Raw genomic sequence first — 21,692 nt, 5'->3', positions numbered from 1 at the left:
GTAAAGAAATGTAACTCTAACGGATCACCAGATATTAACCCAGACACTGGAAAAGATAACGGCAGAAACAACTCTGTCAACCCTGCACAGTCCTCCTCACTAACATCTAGGGGCTTGTGCCAACATTGGGAGAGCTGTCTCACAGACTTGTCAAGCAACAGCCTGACACAGTCATACTCATGGAATCACACCTTACAGACAATGTCCCAGACACCACTATCACCATCCCTGGATATGTCCTGTCCCACCGGCAGGACAGACCCAGCAGAGGTGGTGGCACAGAGAAAAACAGTCAGGAAGGAGCTGCCTGGGGAGTCCTCAATATTGACTGTAGACCCCATGAGGTCTCATGACTTCAGGTTAAACATGGGCAAGGAAACCTCCTACTGATTACTACATACCATCTTCCCTCAGCTGATGAATCAAATGTCCTCTGGGTGGGGGATTTCAATATTCATCACCGAGAGACACTCGGCAGAGGTACTAGTGATCGAGCTGGTCGGGTCCTAAAGGACATTGTTGTTGGACTGGGTCTGCGGCAGGTGGTGAGGGAACCAACAATAGGGAGAAACATACCTGACCTCATCCTTACCAATCTGCTGGCTGCAGATGTATCTGTCCATGACAGCATCGGTAAGAGTGACCTCTGCAGAGTCATTCCCACAAATCTGACCCTTTAAAGACATGTCCATTGAGCAGACTAAAATCGGTTTCTTGTGCTCCTTTTATCCCTATAACAGGTTGCCCATTCTTGGCTGCCATTTCCAAACAAACTTCCCTGTATTACTGGACTGATGGCATCAAAGATTTCCTTTTGATTAAACTTCAACGTTACACTACAGAACCAAACTCATACTGACATGAATGATTCATGATAGTGACACTCATTTTTCTTAATGAGTGCAAAATGTGCAGGCCTGAGGGCTCAGAGACTGAGACAGTGATGGGTGTCAGAAGGTCAGAGGTCTTTGGGGTGACAGCAGAGGCCATGGTGAGGTGAGTCTTCATATTGGTAATCCTGGGAGGCAGGTGAAGGGGAGAGTGTGAGGTGCTGCCAAGGTATGTGGACAAGAGTTTAGCTTTTCGGGTTTGATATTTCCACCTCACCTGAGTTGACAGGATTCCTGAGACGCGGGAAATCTGGCTGTCCAGTGCTAACTTTGAAATGGTGTATAAACACCAAAGCACTCAGCCTTGTAATATTATTTCTAAATTATCAAGCTGCCCTTTGAGATCCAGGTGCTCATTGACTCTCCATATCCCACTCTGCATACGCCAGATCTTTAACTTTCTAACCTCCTAGAAACCCCGAGTCCCCTGACTGTAACTGTAAGTTGGAATTAAGGTCCCCTCCTGGTATTCATTTTAATGAACCACTTTAAGGTAGAGTTCCTCTGTTGGTTCATAGAATTGTAGAAAATAGGAGCAGGAGTAGGTCATTCGGCCCTTCGAGCCTGCTCCACCATTCAATATGATCGTGGCTGATTATCCAATTCAATAACCTGTTCCTGCTTTTCTCCCATATCTTTTGATCCTCATTAGCCACATGTACTATATCCAAATCCTCCCTGAACTCATACAATGTTTTTGCCTCAATCACTTGATGTGATAGTGAACTCCACAAGTTCACCAATCTCTGTGTGAAGACATTTCTCTGTCTCAGTCTGAAATGCTTTACTCAGTACAAAACCCAATATGACCAGATGTCATTGAGACAAGGAAGATCTCCAAGCTGATTTTCAGAGTGTGTTCAGAAAGCTGATCGCAGATGACATAAAGTCATAGAGTCATAGAGTGATACAGCACAGAAACAGACCCTTCCATCTGACCAGATATCCTAAATTAATCTAATCTCAATTGCCACCATCTTGTCCATATCCCTCCAAACCTTTCCTATCCATGTACCTATCCAAATGTCATTTCAATGTTGTAATTGCATCTGCATCAACCATTTCCTCTTTCAGTTCATTCCACACACAAAATCACCCTCTGGGTGAGAAAGTTGCCCCTCAGGTCACTTTTAAATCTTTCTCTTCTCACCTTAAAATTGTGCCCCCTTGTTTTGATATCCCTAGGGAAAAGACTTTGCATTATCCATACCCCTCATGATTTTAGAAACCTCTGTAAGGTCACCAATCAACCTCCTATATTTCAGTGAAAAAAGTCCCAGCCTCTCCAACCTCTCCTTTTCACTCAAACCCTCCAGTCCTGGTAATATCCTGAAATCCTCTCCAATTTAATAACATCTTTCTTATGTCAGGGTGACCAGAACTGTACACAGTATTCCAGAAGAGGTCCTGTACTGCCTCAACATGATTCAATGTGAGTCCCAACTCCTCTACTCAATGCTCTGAACTTGGTCTCTGCTTTGTCCCTGCCTGCCCTGACTATTTGACTTACTTCTGTTCTCAACTGTACCAGTCTCAGATTGATCTCTTTCCTCACTATCTCCCTGGGTCCCACCCCCCTGCACCCCAACCTCCTCACCGTACTAGTCTGAATCCTCCTGAGCAGCTCTAGCAAATCTCTCTGCCAGTATATTCGCCCCTTCCAATTCAGGTGCAATCCGTCCTTCTTGTACAGGTCACTTCTACCCCAAAAGAGATTTCAATGATCCAAAAATGTGAATCCTTCTCCCATACACCAGCTCCTCAGCCATGCATTCATCTGCTCTATCCTCCTATTCTTGCCCTCACTAGCTCATAGCACCGGGAGTAATCCAGATATTACTACTTTCAAGGACCTCCTTTTTAAATTCCTGCCTAATTCTCCGTAATCTCCCTTCAGAATCTCAACCTGTTCCCTTCCTATGTCATTAGTTCCAATGTGTACAATGACTTCCTGCTGGCTCCTCTCCTCCTTGTGAACATTCCACACCCTCTCTGAGACATCCTTGATCCTGGCACCACAGAAGCAACACACCATTCCTATGTTTTGCTGCTGGCCACAGAATCGTCTGTCTGTACCTTGGACTAGAAAGTCCCCTAACACAATCGATCTCTTGGAACCTGATGTACCCCTCATTGCATTAGAGCCAGTCTCAATACCAGAAACTTTGCTGTTCGCGCGACGTTTCCCTGAGGGTCCATAACCTCTACATTTTCCAAAACAGCATACTTGTTTGACATGGGGATAGCCACAGAAGGCTCCTACACTATCTGCCTACCTCTCTTACCTTGCCTGGAGTTAACCCATCTCTGTGACTGTATCTGAGACTTTCCCCCTTCCTATAACTGCCATCCATCACATCCCCTTGCTCTTGTAAATTCCTCATTGCCTCTGTCTCTCCAACCAATCCATTCAATCTGATAGGATTCGCAACCAACGGCATTTATTGCAGACATAATCCACAGTAACCCGTAAACTCTCCCTCAACTCCCACATCCAACAAGAGCATATCACTCTACTAAAGGACATTTTTGCTTCTTTCGATCACAGACACAGAAAATAGCACTGTCTTATTCCTCGACAAAACACTTTTCTAGATTAAATGAACCTTTCCTTTTATTGCCTTATTCTTACATTATTCAAAATGGCACCATATCCTGGTGACAAATGAAAGATTTTCAATGTATTTTATTGTATTTTTATTTAAATTCATGTGACAATAAAATCAAAATCAAATCACGTGTGCGAGATATCTTCTGTCTGCCTCAGATCTTTAACAGAATTAGTTAAGCAATAGTTTTGAGTCGAGCTCTGCACTGTACACAAGAATCTTTGTGAGTTTAGAGTTGATGCTTCCATTGTGTCTATAGCTGTGGAAAAATGAAGTGAAAATCAAACCAGTTACCTGAGCAAAGACATAGTCATCTTGGACCACCAAGGAATTGTGATCTATATATCCTGGGAAGAGTTTGCTGCTTGCTGCTTCTGAACAATTCTGAATTCGACAGGTAACATACTGAGCATCTGTTAAAAAAAACAGAGTGGAGATTATTTAATTAGGGAAATGAAATAACTCAAAAACATTTTACACCAGAAACTATTTTCACCAAATAGCCTGGTATTACAAGGGTGCATAGCTTTAAATTAAGGGGGGGTAGGTATAGGACAGATGTTAGGGGTAGGTTCTTTACTCAGCGAGTCGTGAGTTCATGGAATGCCCTGCCAGTAGCAGTGGTGGACTCTCCCTCATTATGGGCATTTAAGCGGGCATTGGATAGGTATATGGAGGATAGTGGGCTAGTGTAGGTTAGGTGGGCTTGGATCGGCGCAACATCGAGGGCCGAAGGGCCTGTACTGCGCTGTATTCTTCTATGTTCTATATTCTATGTTCTATCATTCTGCTGTCGTTATTTCCACACATGCACCACAGAATGTTAACAGGTCAAAACAAAATACCACATGCAAATCAAGGGAAACATAGAAAAGATATCATTGACAAATCTCGAAAAGATGAAAAGTATTGATAATTTCCCCTAATCTATTATCAGACATTCAACTGAAACCAACAAAAACAGAAATGGCTGGAAAAACTCAGCAGGTTGGCAGCATCTGTGGAGAGAAAAACAGAGTAAACGTTTTGGATCCCCGCACTTCCTGCTTTCCTTTGTTTCAGATCTCCAGCATCTGCAATTTTCTTCAGATTAGACCATTAGAACTGATTAGTCTAGAATTTGTAGTTGTAATGGGAGCAAAACTGTCAATGATCACCATCCTTCAGAAATTGAGAACAACACTGAGCCTCTCTGCATGTTCTTTTGAACGACAACATTCAGAAGTTGCTGTCTAACACCTGCTTCTCTGCATTATTCACAAATCTTTACAAAGGCAAGTAACACAGAATCATTGATTCAACACAGGCTTCTACTTTCAATGTACCATACTCAAGGCCCAACATTGGTTTCTTTTCTTGTGACACGCCCCATTTTCCCATACCCAAACATCTCTTCGCATTCAGTCTCTCCTGTCTCCTTTCTGGATCAATGGTGCTGGAAGAGCACAGCAATTCAGGCAGCATCGAGGAGCTTCAGCAAAATCGACGTTTCGGGCAAAAGCCCTTCATCAGGAATTTTACCTCTCCTGTCTCTTGCCTTCTTACAGATCTCCCTTGTTTTTACTTTACTCTCATTCCCATTTCCCTGTTTCAACTGCTTTAAACCTGTGAAATTGCAAACATTTCCAGTTCTGACAACATGAACCATTAGCTTTGTTTCACACTCTACAAATGCTGTCGACCTCGTTATATACATCCAGTTCTGTTCTTGCGCCAGAAGAAAAGTGTTTCTCACCACTTGCTCTATCAACAAACACTTGCATTTATATAGCATCTGTATAGCAAAGTACTTTGCAGGAGTGTAATGGAACAAGATTTGGCACTGAGCCACATATGGAGAGGTTGGGGCTGAATACCAGAACCTTGATCAAAGAAACGTTTGAAACTAGGAAGAGGTATAGAAGTGGAGAAAGGTACGGAGGATATTCCACAGTCTGTGGCCTTGGCAGCTGACAGTGCAGCCACACGGTGGGGTGGATAACATGGAGAATGCACAGAGGCTGGATTTACATCATCCTGGAGACCAGCTGGTGCTGGAGCAGAGATCAGGATATGGAATGATGAGGCCAGGAGAAATTTTGAAAGCAAAAGTGAGAATTTTAAGTTTGGGGTTTAATGAGAGCCATTGAAGATGCATGGGTACAGAGAGATGGATGAACGGAATTGGGTGTGAGATAGGTCTCAGGTAGCAGGGTCTTAAATGGCTTCATGGTTTGTGAACATGTCTGGCTGTGTGTGAACAGTTGCGTGTGGATGAGAAAAAGTGAGACAAAGATAAACCCTTGGGCAATACTGAATGCGAGGGTGGGAAGAGAGGTGACTATAGTTCATTTTCTGGCAATGAATGAAAGGAGGTGAATGTACTTCCACGGTGTTGGATATAAATATAGAATCTCTACAGTCTGGAAACAGGCCCTTCAGCCCAACAAGTCCACCAACCCTCTGAAGAGTAATCCACCCAGACCCATTCCCCGATATTTACATCTAACCAACACATCCCTCCACACTATGGGCAATTCTACATGGCCAATCCACCCTAACTTGCACATCTTTGGACTGTGAGAGGAAACGAGAGCGCCCACGGAAACCCACACCGACACGGGGAGAATGTGCAAACTTCACAGACAGTCACCCGAGGCAGGAATGGAACCCGGTTCCCTGGCACTGTGGGACAACAGTGCTAACCACTGAGCCACCGTGCCACCCCTTTGTCGTTAGGAAACTACAAAGACACAACAAAAGAGAATTTCCATGGTCAGCTGTGCTGAGGGCAATAAATCTAAAAATCACACAACACTAGGACTAGCTGCCTGACAAAGGAGCATCGCTCCAAAAGCTAGTGTTTCCAAATAAACCTGTTGGACAATGTGTGATGTGATTTTTAACTTTGTCCACCCCAGGCCAACACCAGCACCTCCACATCAAGGGCAATAAACAGGTCACAAACAATAAGGAGGAGCATGTTACCCATCTCACTTGTCACATCTGATGTCATGGTGACTTTGGTAAGAGCCATTTTAACACTTTGACAAAGACAGAAACCTCATTGAGAAAGATTCGGGAGGTGATAACATGTATAGGATTTTGGAGAAGTTTTACAATGTGCTTTACAACTTCATATAACAATGGTTAGGCCACAGATGGAAAACTGTGTGCAGTTCTGGTCATTAGACTCGTGAAAGGATGTGTGTGCCCTGAGAAGGTGCAGAGGAGATTCACAAGGACGTTGCCTGGGATGGCAAGTCTCCGTTGGGAGGAGAGACTGGATAGGCTGGGTTTGTTTTCCCTGGAGCAGAGGAGGTTGAGGGGAACCCAATAGAAAATTATGAGAGGCACAGACAGGGTAGATCACAACATGACAGACATATCTAAGAGTCAAGGTTAGAGAAGTGCTGGAAAAGTACAGCATGTCAGGCAGCATCCGAGGAGCAGGAAAATCAACATTCCAGGCAAAAACCCTTCATCAGGAATGACGTGTCTAAGACCAGAATTCACAAGTATAAGGTCAGGTGTAAATGGTTTCCAGGAGATCTGAGAAAACATTCTTTCACCCAGAGGGTGCTAGAAATATGAAGCATGCTGCCGGAGAGGTCGGTGGGGCAGATACTCACAAAACTTTGGATGAGCATTTCAAATGCCAGGGCACAGTAGACCAAATGCAGGGAAGTGGGATAAGTGTCGACTGGTGTTTGCTGGTTGGCATACACATGGTGGGCTGAAGGGCCTGTTTCTGGGTTGTATGACTCCATGACTCTAGTGTAAGAAAGGGAAAGTGGAGGTGGGGCAGTAATGTGGGGTGGACAGGTGAGGAAATGATTGATGATCGCAGCTGATTTAATAAAAAGAAATACAGTTTAAGGGGAGATGTTGGTGGATTGGAATCCAGAGGCCCAGGTGCCTGGGGACCTGGGTTCTAATCGCACCAAGGGAGATGGGGACACTTGTATTCAATGAAAATCCAGAATAAAAGGCAAGCTCAAAGGCACCCATATAAACAATGCCAATTGTTGGAAAAACCCGTCTGGGTCACTAATGTCCTTTAGGGAAGGAAACTGTTGTCTTCACCTGGTCTGGCCTTCGTATGACTCCAGACCCACAGCCATGTGGTTGACTCTTAACTGCCCTCTGGGCAATTAGGGATGAACAATAAATGCTGCCTAGCTGGAGTCACCCACATCCCATGAACAAATTAAAAACATAAGCAGCTTATGAGAGGAACTTATCAACATCAGCCAACATAATCACCAGAATTTTGGGCAGTCAACAATTCACTAGAAATAGAGTTCTGAGAGCAAGAAGTCATTAGCAAAATGCCTGACTAACAAAACCTTTGACAGAATTCCATGCTCAGAAGCATTCCTATTCACTCATTTGCAATCATTTACATTTAAAAAAAACAATCACTTTGTCAGTATCTGAGAACAGGTAGTGATCAAATAAAATCACTGACAATCAACTGACATGAAATGAAATCATACAAAACGCAAACACTCTATTTGTAATCGTCCAGCATCACGTACGTGTTCCGAAGGCATTCACCTGACACCTAAAATAATTAAGGAGCTTGTCCATGACAACAATTGTCAGTGATCCTGGTAAAATATACTATGTTTTAGACCCCAGATTCTTCTGAACCCCAGCTGATGCAGTGCATACAGAGAATAGAGTTTGTTTCAGTCAGTGCACTGTTCATGATAGTGATTAATGCAATTAAGTTAAAAATCACACAACACCAGGTTATAGTCCAACAGGTTTAATTGGAAGCACAATTAAACCTGTTGGACTATAACCTGGTGTTGTGTGATTTTTAACTTTGTACACCCCAGTCCAACACCGGCATCTCCGAATCATGAATGCAGTTAAGGTATGAGATACAGCATAATAAACACATTTGGCCAAGTTATCTATGCACAATTTCAAGTGGTCCCTTAACTTAAAGTCTTATACATCCTTAACCTCAAAAATGAAGAGGGTGAGGGGACCATGCAAATCTGATGCAGAGTGAACAATGTCATTGCCATAATTTGCAAACTCTAGAGGTGGCACAGTGGCTCAGTGGTTAGTGCTGCTGTCTCACAACACTAGAGGTTCTGGGTTCGATTCCAGCCTCAGGTGGCTGTCTGTGTGGAGTTTGCATGTTCTCTCCGTGGATGCTCTGGATTCCTCCCACAGTCCAAAGATGTGCAGGTTAGGGTGGGTTGCCCACAGTGTGCAGGGATGTGTAAGTTAGATGGATTAGCCATGAAAAATGCAGCATTACAGGGAAAGTGTGACTGGGTCTGGGTTGCAATGCTTTTCAGAAGGTATGGACTTGAATGGCCTGCTTCCACACTGTAGGCATTCTATGACTGCGCACGTCAATTGGATTTGTTTAATTTTGGAGCAGAGACAATTAAATCCAACAAGGAATTCAGGAGAATCATGGTTACCCAGAGTCTGGTGAGAATGTGGCACTTGTTACTACAGCAACTGTTTGAAGTGAGTAGTGTGGAAGCATTCAATGGGAAGCTAGAATAACATAGGAGGGAAAAAAAGGAATGAAAGGTTACATTAATTAAATGAAATTTCCCTGAAGCCAGCTTGGAGATTTATTCTGAGTATAAGCATCACTATGGATCTGATAGGTCAAATGACTTTTCTCAATGATATATATTCTGCATCTTATGGCATTTAGGAAAACAATACTGGAACAGTTATGGGTCCGACAGCAAAGGGTTTAACAGCGACCTTTGATCAGTCACTGAACGTACCTCATTGGTGTGAGGCAGTTCTCAAAGCAAAAAGGACACTGTGATGAATCTGCAGGGCATTGAATTACAAATCAGAACAAGGTGTAATTGGTACAACTCACTGATGAAACACCGTAATGCATTCAGAGATGAATGAGGAGGAAAATTTGAGGCATTAGTTGGATTAAGTTGTGAGTTGTGATTAAACTTAATTTAACCAGACAATGAACTTAAATTCACTGGAAACTAATGAAATATGTGGATGAGAATCAAATAGGAAAGCTATCTAACTTGTTACCGGCTGCCTCGTCTTCACAGTGGATACACCTTTAAACAGAATGGTTTGTGAGCTGAAAATGCTGGAGATCACAGCAGGTCAAGCAGCATCCATGGAAAGAGATAATCTAACGTTTCGAGTCGATATGACTCTTCATCAGAGCTGACGTGAGGTGTGGCAGGGGCAGCAATTATGCAAGAGCAGGGTGGGAAGGGGAGTGAGGACAGACACGGTGACAGACAGTGTAACAGGTGAAGCCAAAAGCAAGGGAAGGAATGGGAATGGATTCACAATCTGTCGAATGCAATATTCAGCCCAGAAAGCTGTAAAGTGACAAGTCTGAAGATGAGATGATGTCCCTCCAGTCTGTGCTGTGATTCACTGGAACACTGCAGCAGACCGAGGACAGACATGTGGGGCATGTGAGCAGGACGCTGTGTTAATATGACTGGCCATGGTAAGGTCAGGGTCCTGCTTGTGGAGGTGTTCCACAAAGTGGTCACCCAGTCTGTGTTTGGTATCTCCAATGTAGAATAGGCTACATGGGGTGCAGTGAATGCAATACACAAGATCGGAGGAGGTCCAGGTGAAATGCTGCTTCACCTGGAAAGACTGTTTCAGCCCCTGGATGGTGAGCAGGAAGGAGGGGAAGGGGCAGGATGTTACATGGGAAGGTGCTGTGGGGATGGGGGTTGAGTTGGTAGTTATCAAGGAATGGACTAGAGTGGCCTGGATGGAACGATCCCTGCAAAATGTAGACAAAGGGACTGAGGGGAAGATGTGATTGGTGATGGTGTTCTGCTGGAGTTGTCTGAAATGGCGGAGAATGGGATGGAGTCCTTGCAGGACGGGGGGATGTGACGAGCTGTAGGGAAGGCAGCGATGGGAGTCCATGGCTTTGTAATGGGTGACAGTGGACAGTTTATTCTCTGAAACGGAGACCGTGAGGTCAAAGAAAGGAAGGGAAATGAACAATGTGAAAGTTATAAAGGGATGGAATATGGAGGCAAAATGAACAAATTTGTCAAGGTCCAGGCGGGAGCATGAAGCAGCATCGAAACAGTCATCAATTTACAGAGGAAAAGTTGTGGGGGGGGGGGCAGTGTAGGACTGGAACAAGGATTGTTCCACATTCCCCGTAAAGAGACAGGGATAACTGGGACCTATGTGGCTTCCCCATAGCCACTTATGTTATTTGGCAGAAGTGAGATGAATTAAAGGAGAAGTTGTTCAGTGAGAGATCAAGTTCAGCCAGGCTCTCTATGGGCTCTCTGCTTGTCCTGGAGCCAAGGCCTGATCCATCCCGACCCTCCTCTCTCTGGCCGAACTCATCCTCACGCTCAACAACTTCTTCTTTAACTCCTCCCTCTTTCCTCAGGTAGGAGGCGTGCCATCGGTATCCCCATGTGTCCCACTGATGCCTGTCTCTTTGGGGGGAGGATGTGGAACATTCCTTGTTCCAGTCCTATGCTGACCCTCACCCCAAACTCTTTCTCTGGTATAACAATGTCATCATCGGTACTGCTTCCCCCCTCTTGTCTGGAATTGGAAAAGTTAATCAATTTTGCTTCCAATTTCCACCCCGCTCTCACTTACACCTGGTCCACCTCTCTGACTCCTCCTGTCCCTTCCTCAACATCTCTGTTTCCAATTCTGGGGATAGACAGTGTATTCTAATATTCACTATTAACCCACCGATTCCCACAGCTCCCTGGACTATACATCCTCACACTCTGCTTCCTGTAAAGACTCAATTCCATTCTCCCAGTTCCTCTGTCTCTGTCATGTCTGTTCTGATGATGCCAGCTTCTGCATGGGACCTCCAACATGTCCACCTTTTTCCTCAACCGAGGAATCCCCCCAGCACTGTGGCTGACAGGGCCTTCAACTGATCCCAGCCCAACTCCCTTACTTCCACCTTCACCATCCCCTTCCCTCCCACAACTGCGATAGGATTCCCCATGTCCTCACCCACTATTCCATCAGCATCCATATCCAGAGGGTCATTAGCTGCCATTTCCACCACCTTCAGCTGGATGCCATCAGCAGACATGTGTTCCCCTCCCCTCCTGTGTCATCTTCTGCAGTGGACTGTTCACTCCAATACCCCATCACAGCCCCATGGTACCTTCCCCCTCCCATCGCAGAAGGTGCAACACCTGCTCATTTACTTCCTCCTTCCTCACTATCCAAGGCCCCAGGCATACCTTACAGGTGAACCAGCGATTTACCTAAGTTTCACATAATCTAATTTGTTGCAGTCATTACTCACAGTGTAGTCTCCTCTACACTGGGGAGGTGAAACATAGGGTGGGCAACTGCTTTGCAGAACACCACCACTGCAGCTGTAAAAATGACCCTGAACTTCCAGTAGTCTGCCATTTCAACACCCCACCATGTTGTTACCTGACCAACATCTCTGTCTCAGGCTTGCTGCAGTGCTCCAGTGAGACTCAGTGTAAGCTGAAGAGACTGTACCTTACAGCCTCCAGGACTCAGCATCAACTTTAGCAGTTTCAGAAGGTGAAGACCTTCCTTTACGTTCGTTGGCCTCCCTGCCTGGACCCCTGATCCTGTTTCTATCATTCCCACCACTGATAGCCCATTTTCAAGCATTCTCACTTCTCGTCGGAATTTATTCCATGCTTACATCTTTCCTGACTTACTATCAGCAATCACTTTGTCTGCTTCCCTTCCTTCTGTCTCTCTGTGCACTGTCTCCATCTATATGCCTTACTCCTCCCCACCCTCACCCCTCTCGCACAGTTATCCTATCCCTTGTCAATAGCATCAACACCACTGTTACCCAGTTGCTTCAGTTCTGGTGTAGGGTCACCAAACTCAACACATTAACTCAGCATTCTCTCCCCACAGATGCTGCCAGACCTGCTGAGTTTCTCCAGCACTTTCTCTTCTTTTTTATTAATTTCGGTAATGACCTTGGGACTTAGGCACAAACCTCAGTAAAATTTGATGTTGGAGAAAGATTTGTTTGGAGTTAATTGGCACATGGAACTGAAACCCCACGAAAGGAACTTTTTTGGAGTCAATTGATATCCAGGAAAATTTAAACGGATGAATGTCTATTGACAAGGGAGTAGAGGATTGCTGTTTATAAAGACACTAGAAGTGTAAGCTGCTCCTTAATTTCAGGGGATCAACAAGTTAGTTTGGAAGTCCATGATGAATCAGTAAAACATGGAATCTGACAGAACTGGCCAAATAGCTGAATGATAATGTTTTGGTTCCTAGACACTATATTCATTAAATTCATGTCATTGCATCTGGCTCAAAGTGTATTTTGTGAAACCTCTATTTCCCAGAGCTACAGTCATTATGCTTTGTGAGACATTACAATCTGTCCCTCCCATAAATAACAGCCTCTGAAAAAGCAGTTTAATCTCTAAAACACAACAAATATCTTGAAATTGTGTTTTCAGTTCATCATGTAAGTAACTATACTATATCAGGACCAATGCATACACCACAGCAAGTTACATCAATCTTATTTGGTCAGACCTGACTAAACCACGGGTCTTTAGGGTATAAAATCAATAGACTAATGAGATATCGATGCATTGTATTATATATGTATATATTGCTCCACGATATATCATTTAGCAATTTATTACAGATATGGTTTCTGATAGGGTGCAATCAACCCTATTTTATGACATTATAAAATTTGTTGCAAATTCATCAAATTGAATTATCTATAATTTTTATTCACTAATTAATAGTAGGTATCAAACTGAGTAATAAAATTTTGTGCCTATATTTCCTGAGAGTCAATGTGATTTAAATTTGATTAATTTGAATTGTTGGAGGTTGTATTAAACGTATTGTGTTAAAAGGCAAGGTGAGACTGAAGCACTGTAAGGGCAGGCGATGGGAGCATTACATTCAGTCTCATATACAAATTCAGCAAAACTGAAATAAACCGCAGTTCACCAATTTGTGGTTTGGTTTTTTCAGAGTGAATGGGTATAGCTGACTTAGTGCAGACTGGAAAGAGTTACTCAATCTCAGCGCTGATTATGCAGTGCTGTGTTAAACAAATACAGGTAGATGAGCTATGTTAATTGGCATTCCCTACCGAGGAGGTAAAACAAAGGAAATCATGTTTTAGGGCAGTAAAAAAAAACAAAGACAGGAATAATTTGAGAATACTAATGAAACATCTGATCACCGAATGTTTTGGCACATAAACATGAAGCGTTCAGGCCAAGAGGAAAAGATTTTCATTTATATAACATGTTTTACAAACTCTGGATGTCTCAAAGTGCATGAAAACTTTTTCACGCAGAGGGTGGTGTCTGTATGGAATGAGCTGCCAGAGGAAGTAATGGAGGCTGGTACAATTACAGCATATAACAGGCATCCGAATGGGTATATGAATAGGAAGGGTTGGGAGGGATATGGGCCGGGTGCTAGCAGGTGGGACGAGATTTGTTTAGGATATCTGGTCAGCAGGAATGAGTTGGACAAAGGGTCTGTTTCCGTACTGTATATCTCTAAGACTCTAACTGACATGAAAGATCCTACAGCAAGTATGGGCAGGAGGAAGCTCATTTTCACACCTCACCCAAATGACAACACCTCCGACAGTGCATCTCTCCCTCAGCACTGAGCCTCCCACAGTGCAGCACTCCCTCAGCACTGACGCTCCAACAGTGCAGCACTCCCTCAGCACTGACGCTCCAACAGTGCAGTACTCCCCCAACACTGACCATCCAACAGTGCAGCACTCCCTCAGCACTGACCATCCAACAGTGTGGTACTCCCTCAGCACTGACCATCCAACAGTGCAGTACTCCGTCAGCACTGACCATCCAATAGTGCAGTACTCCCGCAGCACTGGCCATCCAACAGTGCAGTACTCCGTCAGCACTGACCATCCAACAGTGCAGTACTCCCTCAGCACTGACCCTCCAACAGTGCTGCACTCACTCAGTACTGACCCTCCAACAGTGCGGCACTCCCTCAGCACTGACCATCCCACTGTGCGGCACTCCCTCAGCACTGACCCTCCAACAGTGCTGTACTCCCTCAGCACTGAACCTCCAACAGTGCTCTACTCCCTCAGCACTGACCCTCCAACAGCGCAGCACTGACCCTCCAACAGCGCAGCACTCCCTCAGCACTGACCCTCCGACAGTGTGGCACTCCCTCAGCACTGACCCACCAACAGTGCAGCACTTATTCAGCGCTGGCCCTTCGACAGTGTGGTACTCCCTAAGGACTAACCCTCCAACAGTGCAGCACTACCTCAGTACTGACCCTCCAACAATGTGGTACTCACTCAGCACTGACCCTCCAATAGTGCAGTAATCACTCAGCACTGACCCTCCAACAGTACAGGACTCCCTCAGAACAGACCCTCCGACAGTGCAGCACTCCCTCAGCAGTGACCTTTTGACAATGCAGCACTCCCTCAGCGCTGACCCTCCATCAGTGCTGTACTCCCTCAGCACTGACCCACCAACAGAGCAGCACTCCCTCAGCACTGACCCGTCAGCAGTGCTATACTCCCTCAGCACTATCCCACCAACACAGCAGCACTCCCTCAGCACTGAACCTCCAACAGTGCTCTACTCCCTCAGCACTGACCCTCCAACAGCGCAGCACTGACCCTCCAACAGCGCAGCACTCCCTCAGCACTGACCCTCCGACAGTGTGGCACTCCCTCAGCACTGACCCACCAACAGTGCAGCACTTATTCAGCGCTGGCCCTTCGACAGTGTGGTACTCCCTAAGGACTAACCCTCCAACAGTGCAGCACTACCTCAGTACTGACCCTCCAACAATGTGGTACTCACTCAGCACTGACCCTCCAATAGTGCAGTAATCACTCAGCACTGACCCTCCAACAGTACAGGACTCCCTCAGAACAGACCCTCCGACAGTGCAGCACTCCCTCAGCAGTGGCCCTTCGACAATGCAGCACTGACCCGTCAATAGTGCTGCTCTCCCTCAGCACTGACCCTCCAACAGTGCATTACTCCCTCAGCACTGACCTTCCAATGGTGCGTTTCTCACTCAGCACTGACCATGCAATACTGCAACACTCCCTCCGCACTGACCCTCTGACAGTGCTCTACTCCCTCAGCACAGATCACCCAACAGTGCGACACTCCCTCAGCACTGACCTTCCAATGGTGCGTTTCTCACTCAGCACTGACCATGCAATACTGCAACACTCCCTCCGCACTGACCCTCTGACAGTGCTCTACTCCCTCAGCACAGATCACCCAACAGTGCTACACTCCCTCAGCACTGACCTTCCAATGGTACGTTTCTCACTCAGCACTGACCATGCATTACTGCAGCACTCCCTCCGCACTGACCCTCTGACAATGCTCTACTCCCTCAGCACAGATCACCCAACAGTGCAGAACTCACTCAGCACTGAACCTCCAATAGTGCGGTACTCCCTCAGCACTGACCCGCCAACAGTGCGGCACTCCCTCAGAACAGACCCTCTGACAGTGCAGCACTCCCTCAGCAGTGACCTTTTGACAATGCAGCACTCCCTCAGCGCTGCTCTCCCTCAGCACTGATCCTCCAACAGTGCGGCACTCCCTCAGCACTGACACTCCAACAGTGCGGCACTCCCTCAGCACTGACCCTCCAACAGTGCAGTACCCCCTCAGCACTGAACCTCGAACAGTGCAGTACTCCCTCAGCACTGACCCGCCAACAGCGCAGCACTCCCTCAGCACTGACCCTCCAACAGTTCAGCACTTCTTCAGCACTGATCCTTCGACAGTGTGGTACTCCCTCAGCACTGACCCTCCAACCGTGCAGCACTCCATCAGCACTGACCCTCCAATGGTGCGGTACTCCCTCAACACTGACACACCAACCGTGCAGCACTCCCTCAGCACTAACCCTTCAACAGTGCAGCACTCCCTCAGCACTAACTCTCCAACAGTGCAGCACTCCCTCAGCACTAACTCTCCAACAGTGCAGTACTCCCGCAGCACTGACCCTCCAACCGTGCAGAACTCCCTCAGCACTGACCTGCCAACATTGGAGGACTCCCTCAGCACTGATCCTCCAACACTGCAGCACTCCCTCAGCACTGACCCTCCAACAGTGCAACATTCCCTCAGCACTGACCTGCCAACAGCGCATTACTCCCTCAGCACTGACCTGCCAACAGTGCATTACTCCCTCAGCACTGACCCTCCAACAGTGCATCACTTCTTCAGCGCTGACCATCCAACAGTGCTGTACTCCCTCAGCACTGACCATCCAACAGTGCATTACTCCCTCAGCACTGACCCTCCAACAGTGCGGCACACCCTCAGCACTGACCCTCCAACGGTGCGGTACTCACTCAGCACTGATCATCCAACAGGGCAGTACTCCCTCAGCACTGACCTGCCAACATTGCAGGACTCCCTCAGCACTGACCATCCAACAGTGCATTACTCCCTCAGTACTGACCCTCCAACAGCGCAGCACTCCCTCAGCACTGACCCTCCAACAGTGCTGTACTCCCTCAGCACTGACCATCCAACAGTGCATTACTCCCTCAGCACTGACCATCCAACAGCGCAGCCCCCCACTCAGCACTAACCCTCCAACCGTGCAGAACTCCCTCAGCACTGACCATCCAACAGTGCATTACTCCCTCAGCACTGACCCTCCAACAGTGCTGTACTCCCTCCGCACTGCCCCTCCAACAGTGCAACATTCCCTCAGCACTGACCCGCCAACAGCGCAGCACTCCCTCAGCACTGACATTCCAACCGTGCAGAACTCCCTCAGCACTGACCCACCAACAGTGCATCACACTCTCAGCACTGGCCCTCCAATGGTGCAGTACACACTCAGCACTGACCCTCCAACAGTGCAGTACTCCCTCACCACTTACCCTCCAACAGTGCAGAACTCCCTCAGCACTGACCCTCCGACAGTGCGGCACTCCCTCAGCACTGACCATCCAACAGTGCAGCACTCCCTCAGCACTGACCCTCCAGCAGTGTATCACTTCTTCAGCGCTGACCATCCAACAGTGTGGTACTCCCTCAGCACTGACCCTCCAACAGTGCAGCACACCCTCAGCACTGACCCTTCAACGGTGCGGTACACACTCAGCACTGACCATCCAACAGTGCAGTACTCCCTCAACACTGACCCTCCAACAGTGCTGTACTCCCTCAGCACTGACCCTCCAACCGTGCAGAACTCCCTCAGCACTGACCATCCAACAGTGCAATACTCCTGCAGCACTGACCCTCCAACAGTACATTACTCCCTCAGCACTGACCCTCCAACGGTGCGGTACTCCCTCAGCACTGACCCTCCAACAGTGCGTCACACTCTCAGCACTGACCCTCCAACCGTGCAGAACTCCCTCAGCACTGACCATCCAACAGTGCAATACTCCTGCAGCACTGACCCTCCAACAGTGCGTCACACTCTCAGCACTGACCCTCCAATGGTGCAGTACACACTCAGCACTGACCCTCCAACAGTGCAGTACTCGCTCACGACTGACCTTCCAACAGTGCAGAACTCCCTCAGCACTGACGCTCTGACAGTGCGGCACTCCCTCAGCACTGACCCTCCAACAGTGTGGCACTCCCTCAGCACTGACCCTCCAACAGTGTGGTATCCCTCATCACTGACCCTCCAACAGTGTGGTACTCACTCAGCACTGATCCTCCAACAGTGCTGTACTCCATCAGCACTGACCCTCCAACAGTGCGGTATTTTTCGTCACTGACCCTCCAACAGTGCGGTACTCCCTCGGTACTGACCCTACAACAGTGCGGTATCCCTCAGCACTGACCCTCCAACAGTGCGGTATCCCTCATCACTGACCCTCCAACAGTGCCGTATTCCCTCAGCACTGACCCTCCGACAGTGCGGTACACCCTCAGCACTGACCTTCCAACAGTGTGGTATCCCTCATCACTGACCCTCCAACAGTGCCGTACTCCATCAGCACTGACCCTCCAACAGTACGGTACTCCCTCGGTACTGACCCTACAACATTACAGTACTCCCTCAGCAGTGACCCTCCAACAGTGCAGAACTCCCTCAGCACTGACCCTCCAATAGTGCTGTACTCCCTCAGCACTGACCCGCCAACAGTAGTGCTGTACTCCCTCAGCACTGACCCGCCAACAGTGCGGTACTCCCTCAGCACTGACTCTCCAACAGTGTGGTACTCACTCAGCACTGACCCTCTGACAGTGCAGTACTCCCTCAGCACTGACCCTCCGACCGTGCGGTATTCCCTCAGCATTGACCCTCCCACAGTGTGGTACTCCCTCAGCACTGAATCACCAACAGTGCGGTACTCCCTCAGCACTGACCCTCCAACAGTGCAGTACTCCCTCAGCACTGACCCTCCGACCGTGCGGTACTCCCTCAGCACTGACCCTCCAACAGTGTGGTACTCCCTCAGCACTGACCCTCCAACAGTGTGGTACTCCCTCAGCACTGAATCACCAACAGTCCGTCAGCACTGACCCTTTGACAGTGTGGCACTCCCTCAGCACTGACCTTCTGACAGTGCAGTACTCCCTCAGCACTGACCCTCTGACAGTGTGGCACTCCCTCAGCACTGACCTTCTGACAGTGCAGTGCTCCCTCAGCACTGACCCTCCAGCCGTGCGTTACTCCCTCAGCACTGACCCTCTGACACTGCAGTACTCCTTCAGCTCTGACTCTCCAACAGTGGGAAAAATGCTGGAGTAAATTATTAAAATGTGAAATTACGACTCATTTGGATAGCAGCAACAGGATAGGTCAGAGTCAGCATGGATTTACGAAGAGGAAATCATAGTTGACTAATCTTCTGGAATATTTTGAGAATGTAACTATGAAGATGGACAAGGGAGAGCCAGTGAATGTAGTGTACCTGGCCCTCCAGAAAGACCTTGATAAAATCCCACAGAGGAGGTTAGTGAGCAAAATTAGGGCACATGGTATTGGCGGTAAAATACTGACTTGGATTGAAAACTGGCTGACTGACAGGAAGCAAAGAGTAGTAATAAACAGGTCCCTTTCGGAATGACAGGCGGTGACCAGTGGGGTATCACAAGGTTCGGTGCTGGGACCGCAGCTGTTTACAACATATATTAATGATATAGATGAAGCTATTAAAAGTAATACTGGCAAATTTGCTGATGACACAAAGCTGAGTGGCAGGGTGAAATGAGAGGAGGATGTTATGAGAATACAGGGTGACCTGGACAGGCTAGGCGAGTGGACAGATGCCTGGCAGATGCAGTTTAATGTGGATAAATGTGTGGTTATCCACTTTGGCAAAAAAGGAAGGTAGATTACTATCTAAATGGAGTCAAGTTAGGTAAAGGGGAAGTACAACGAGATCTAGGTGTTCTTGTACATCAGTCAATGAAAGCAAGCATGCAGGTACAGCAGGCAGTGAAGAAAGCTAATAGCATGCTGGCCTTCATAACAAGAGGAATTGACTATAGGAGCAAAGAGGCCCTTCTGCAGCTGTACAGGGCCCTGGTGAGACCACACCTGGAGTATTGGGTGCAGTTTTGGTCTCCAAATTTGAGGAAAGACATTCTGGCTATTGAGGGAGTACAGTGTAGGTTCACAAGGTCAATTCACAGAATGGCAGGACTATCATATTTTGAAAGATTGGAGTGACTGGGCTTGTATACCCTTGAGTTTAGAAGACTGAGAGGGGATCTGATTGAGACGTATAAGATTATTAAAGGATTGGACACTCTGGAGGCAGGAAGCATGTTTCCGCTGATGGGTGAGTCCCGAACCAGAGGACACAGCTTAAAAATATGGGGTAGGTCATTTAGAACAGAGCTGAGGAGAAACTTCTTCACTCAGAGAGTGGTGGGTGTGTGGAATGCTCTGCCCCAGAAGGCAGTGGAGGCCAAGTCTCTGGATACTTTCAAGAAAGAGATGGATAGAGCTCTTAAAGATAGTGGAATCAAGGGATATGGGGATAAGGCAGGAACAGGATACTGATTGTGGATGATCAGCCATGATCATTATGAATGGTGGTGCTAACTCAAAGGGCCGAATGGCCTACTCCTGCACCTATTGTCTATCAACCCTCCAACAGTGTGGCATTCCCTCAGCACTGGCCCTCTGACGGTGCGGCATTGCCTCAACACTGACCCTCCAACAGTGTGGTACTCCCTCAGCACTGACCCTCTGACAGTGCAGTACTCCCTCAGCACTGACCCTCTGACAATACAGTGCTCCCTCAGCACTGACCCTCTGACAGTGCAGTACTCCTTCATCACTGACCCTCTGATAGTGCAGTACTCCTTCATCACTGACCCTCTGATAGTGCAGTGCTCCCTCAGCACTGACCTTCTGACAATACAGTGCTCCCTCAGCACTGACCCTCTGACAGTGCAGTGCTCCTTCATCACTGACCATCCGACAGTGCGGCATTCCCTCAGTATTGACCCTCTGACAGTGCGGTACTCCTTCAGAATTGACCCTCTGACAGTGTCCCCTGCCCCAGTACTGAGCTTTTGACAATACAGCACTCCCTCAGTACTGAGCTTTTGACAATACAGCACTCCCTCAGTACTGAGCCTCCGACAGTGCAGAACCCCTTCTGTACTGACCCTCTGGCAGTATAGCACTTCCTCAGTACTGTCTCACAGCACTCCCTCAGCACTGACCCTCCGACAGTGCGACACTTCCTCAGCACTGACCCTCCGACAGTCCAGTACTCCCTCAGCACTGACCCTCCGACAGTGCAGCACTCCCTCAGCACTGACCCTCCGACAGTCCAGTACTCCCTCAGTACTGACCCTCTGACAGCGCAGTACTGCCTCAATAATGACTCTCTGATCGTGCAGCACTCCGTCAGTACTCACTGTCTGACAGTGCAGCACTCCCTCAATACTGACCCTCTGCCAGGGCAGAACTCCTTCAGTACTGACCCTCTGACAGTATAGCACTCCCTCAGTACTGACTGTCTGACAGTATAGCACTCCCTCAGCACTGACCCTCTGACAGTGCAGCACTCCCTCAGTACTGACCCTCTGACAGTGCAGCACTCCCTCAGTACTGACTGTCTGACAGTGCAGCACTCCCTCAGCACTGACCCTCTGACAGTGCAGCACTCCCTCAGCACTGACCCTCTGACAGTACAGCACTCCCTCAGTACTGACCCTGTGACAGTACAGCACTCCCTCAGCACTGACCCTCTGACAGT

At 47.6% G+C, this 21,692-nt stretch overlaps 1 protein-coding gene across 2 annotated transcripts in view; it reads right to left on the bottom strand.

The window, feature by feature from the left end:
* Nucleotides 1–21,692, bottom strand: part of LOC122561354 (VPS10 domain-containing receptor SorCS1-like) — a 1,166,089-nt gene that overhangs the window by 231,842 nt on the left and 912,555 nt on the right. For both annotated transcript variants that reach the window (XM_043713086.1, XM_043713087.1), the window contains exon 7: nucleotides 3,794–3,912. In XM_043713086.1, coding sequence (XP_043569021.1) covers nucleotides 3,794–3,912 — 119 coding nt within the window. The remainder of the gene's footprint in view (nucleotides 1–3,793; nucleotides 3,913–21,692) is intronic.

This window comes from Chiloscyllium plagiosum, chromosome 22 (assembly GCF_004010195.1).
Source record: "Chiloscyllium plagiosum isolate BGI_BamShark_2017 chromosome 22, ASM401019v2, whole genome shotgun sequence".
NCBI classification, from domain to species: Eukaryota; Metazoa; Chordata; class Chondrichthyes; order Orectolobiformes; family Hemiscylliidae; genus Chiloscyllium; species Chiloscyllium plagiosum.
Note: the sequence above shows the minus strand (reverse complement) of the source record. Positions and strands in the feature narration are given on the sequence as shown.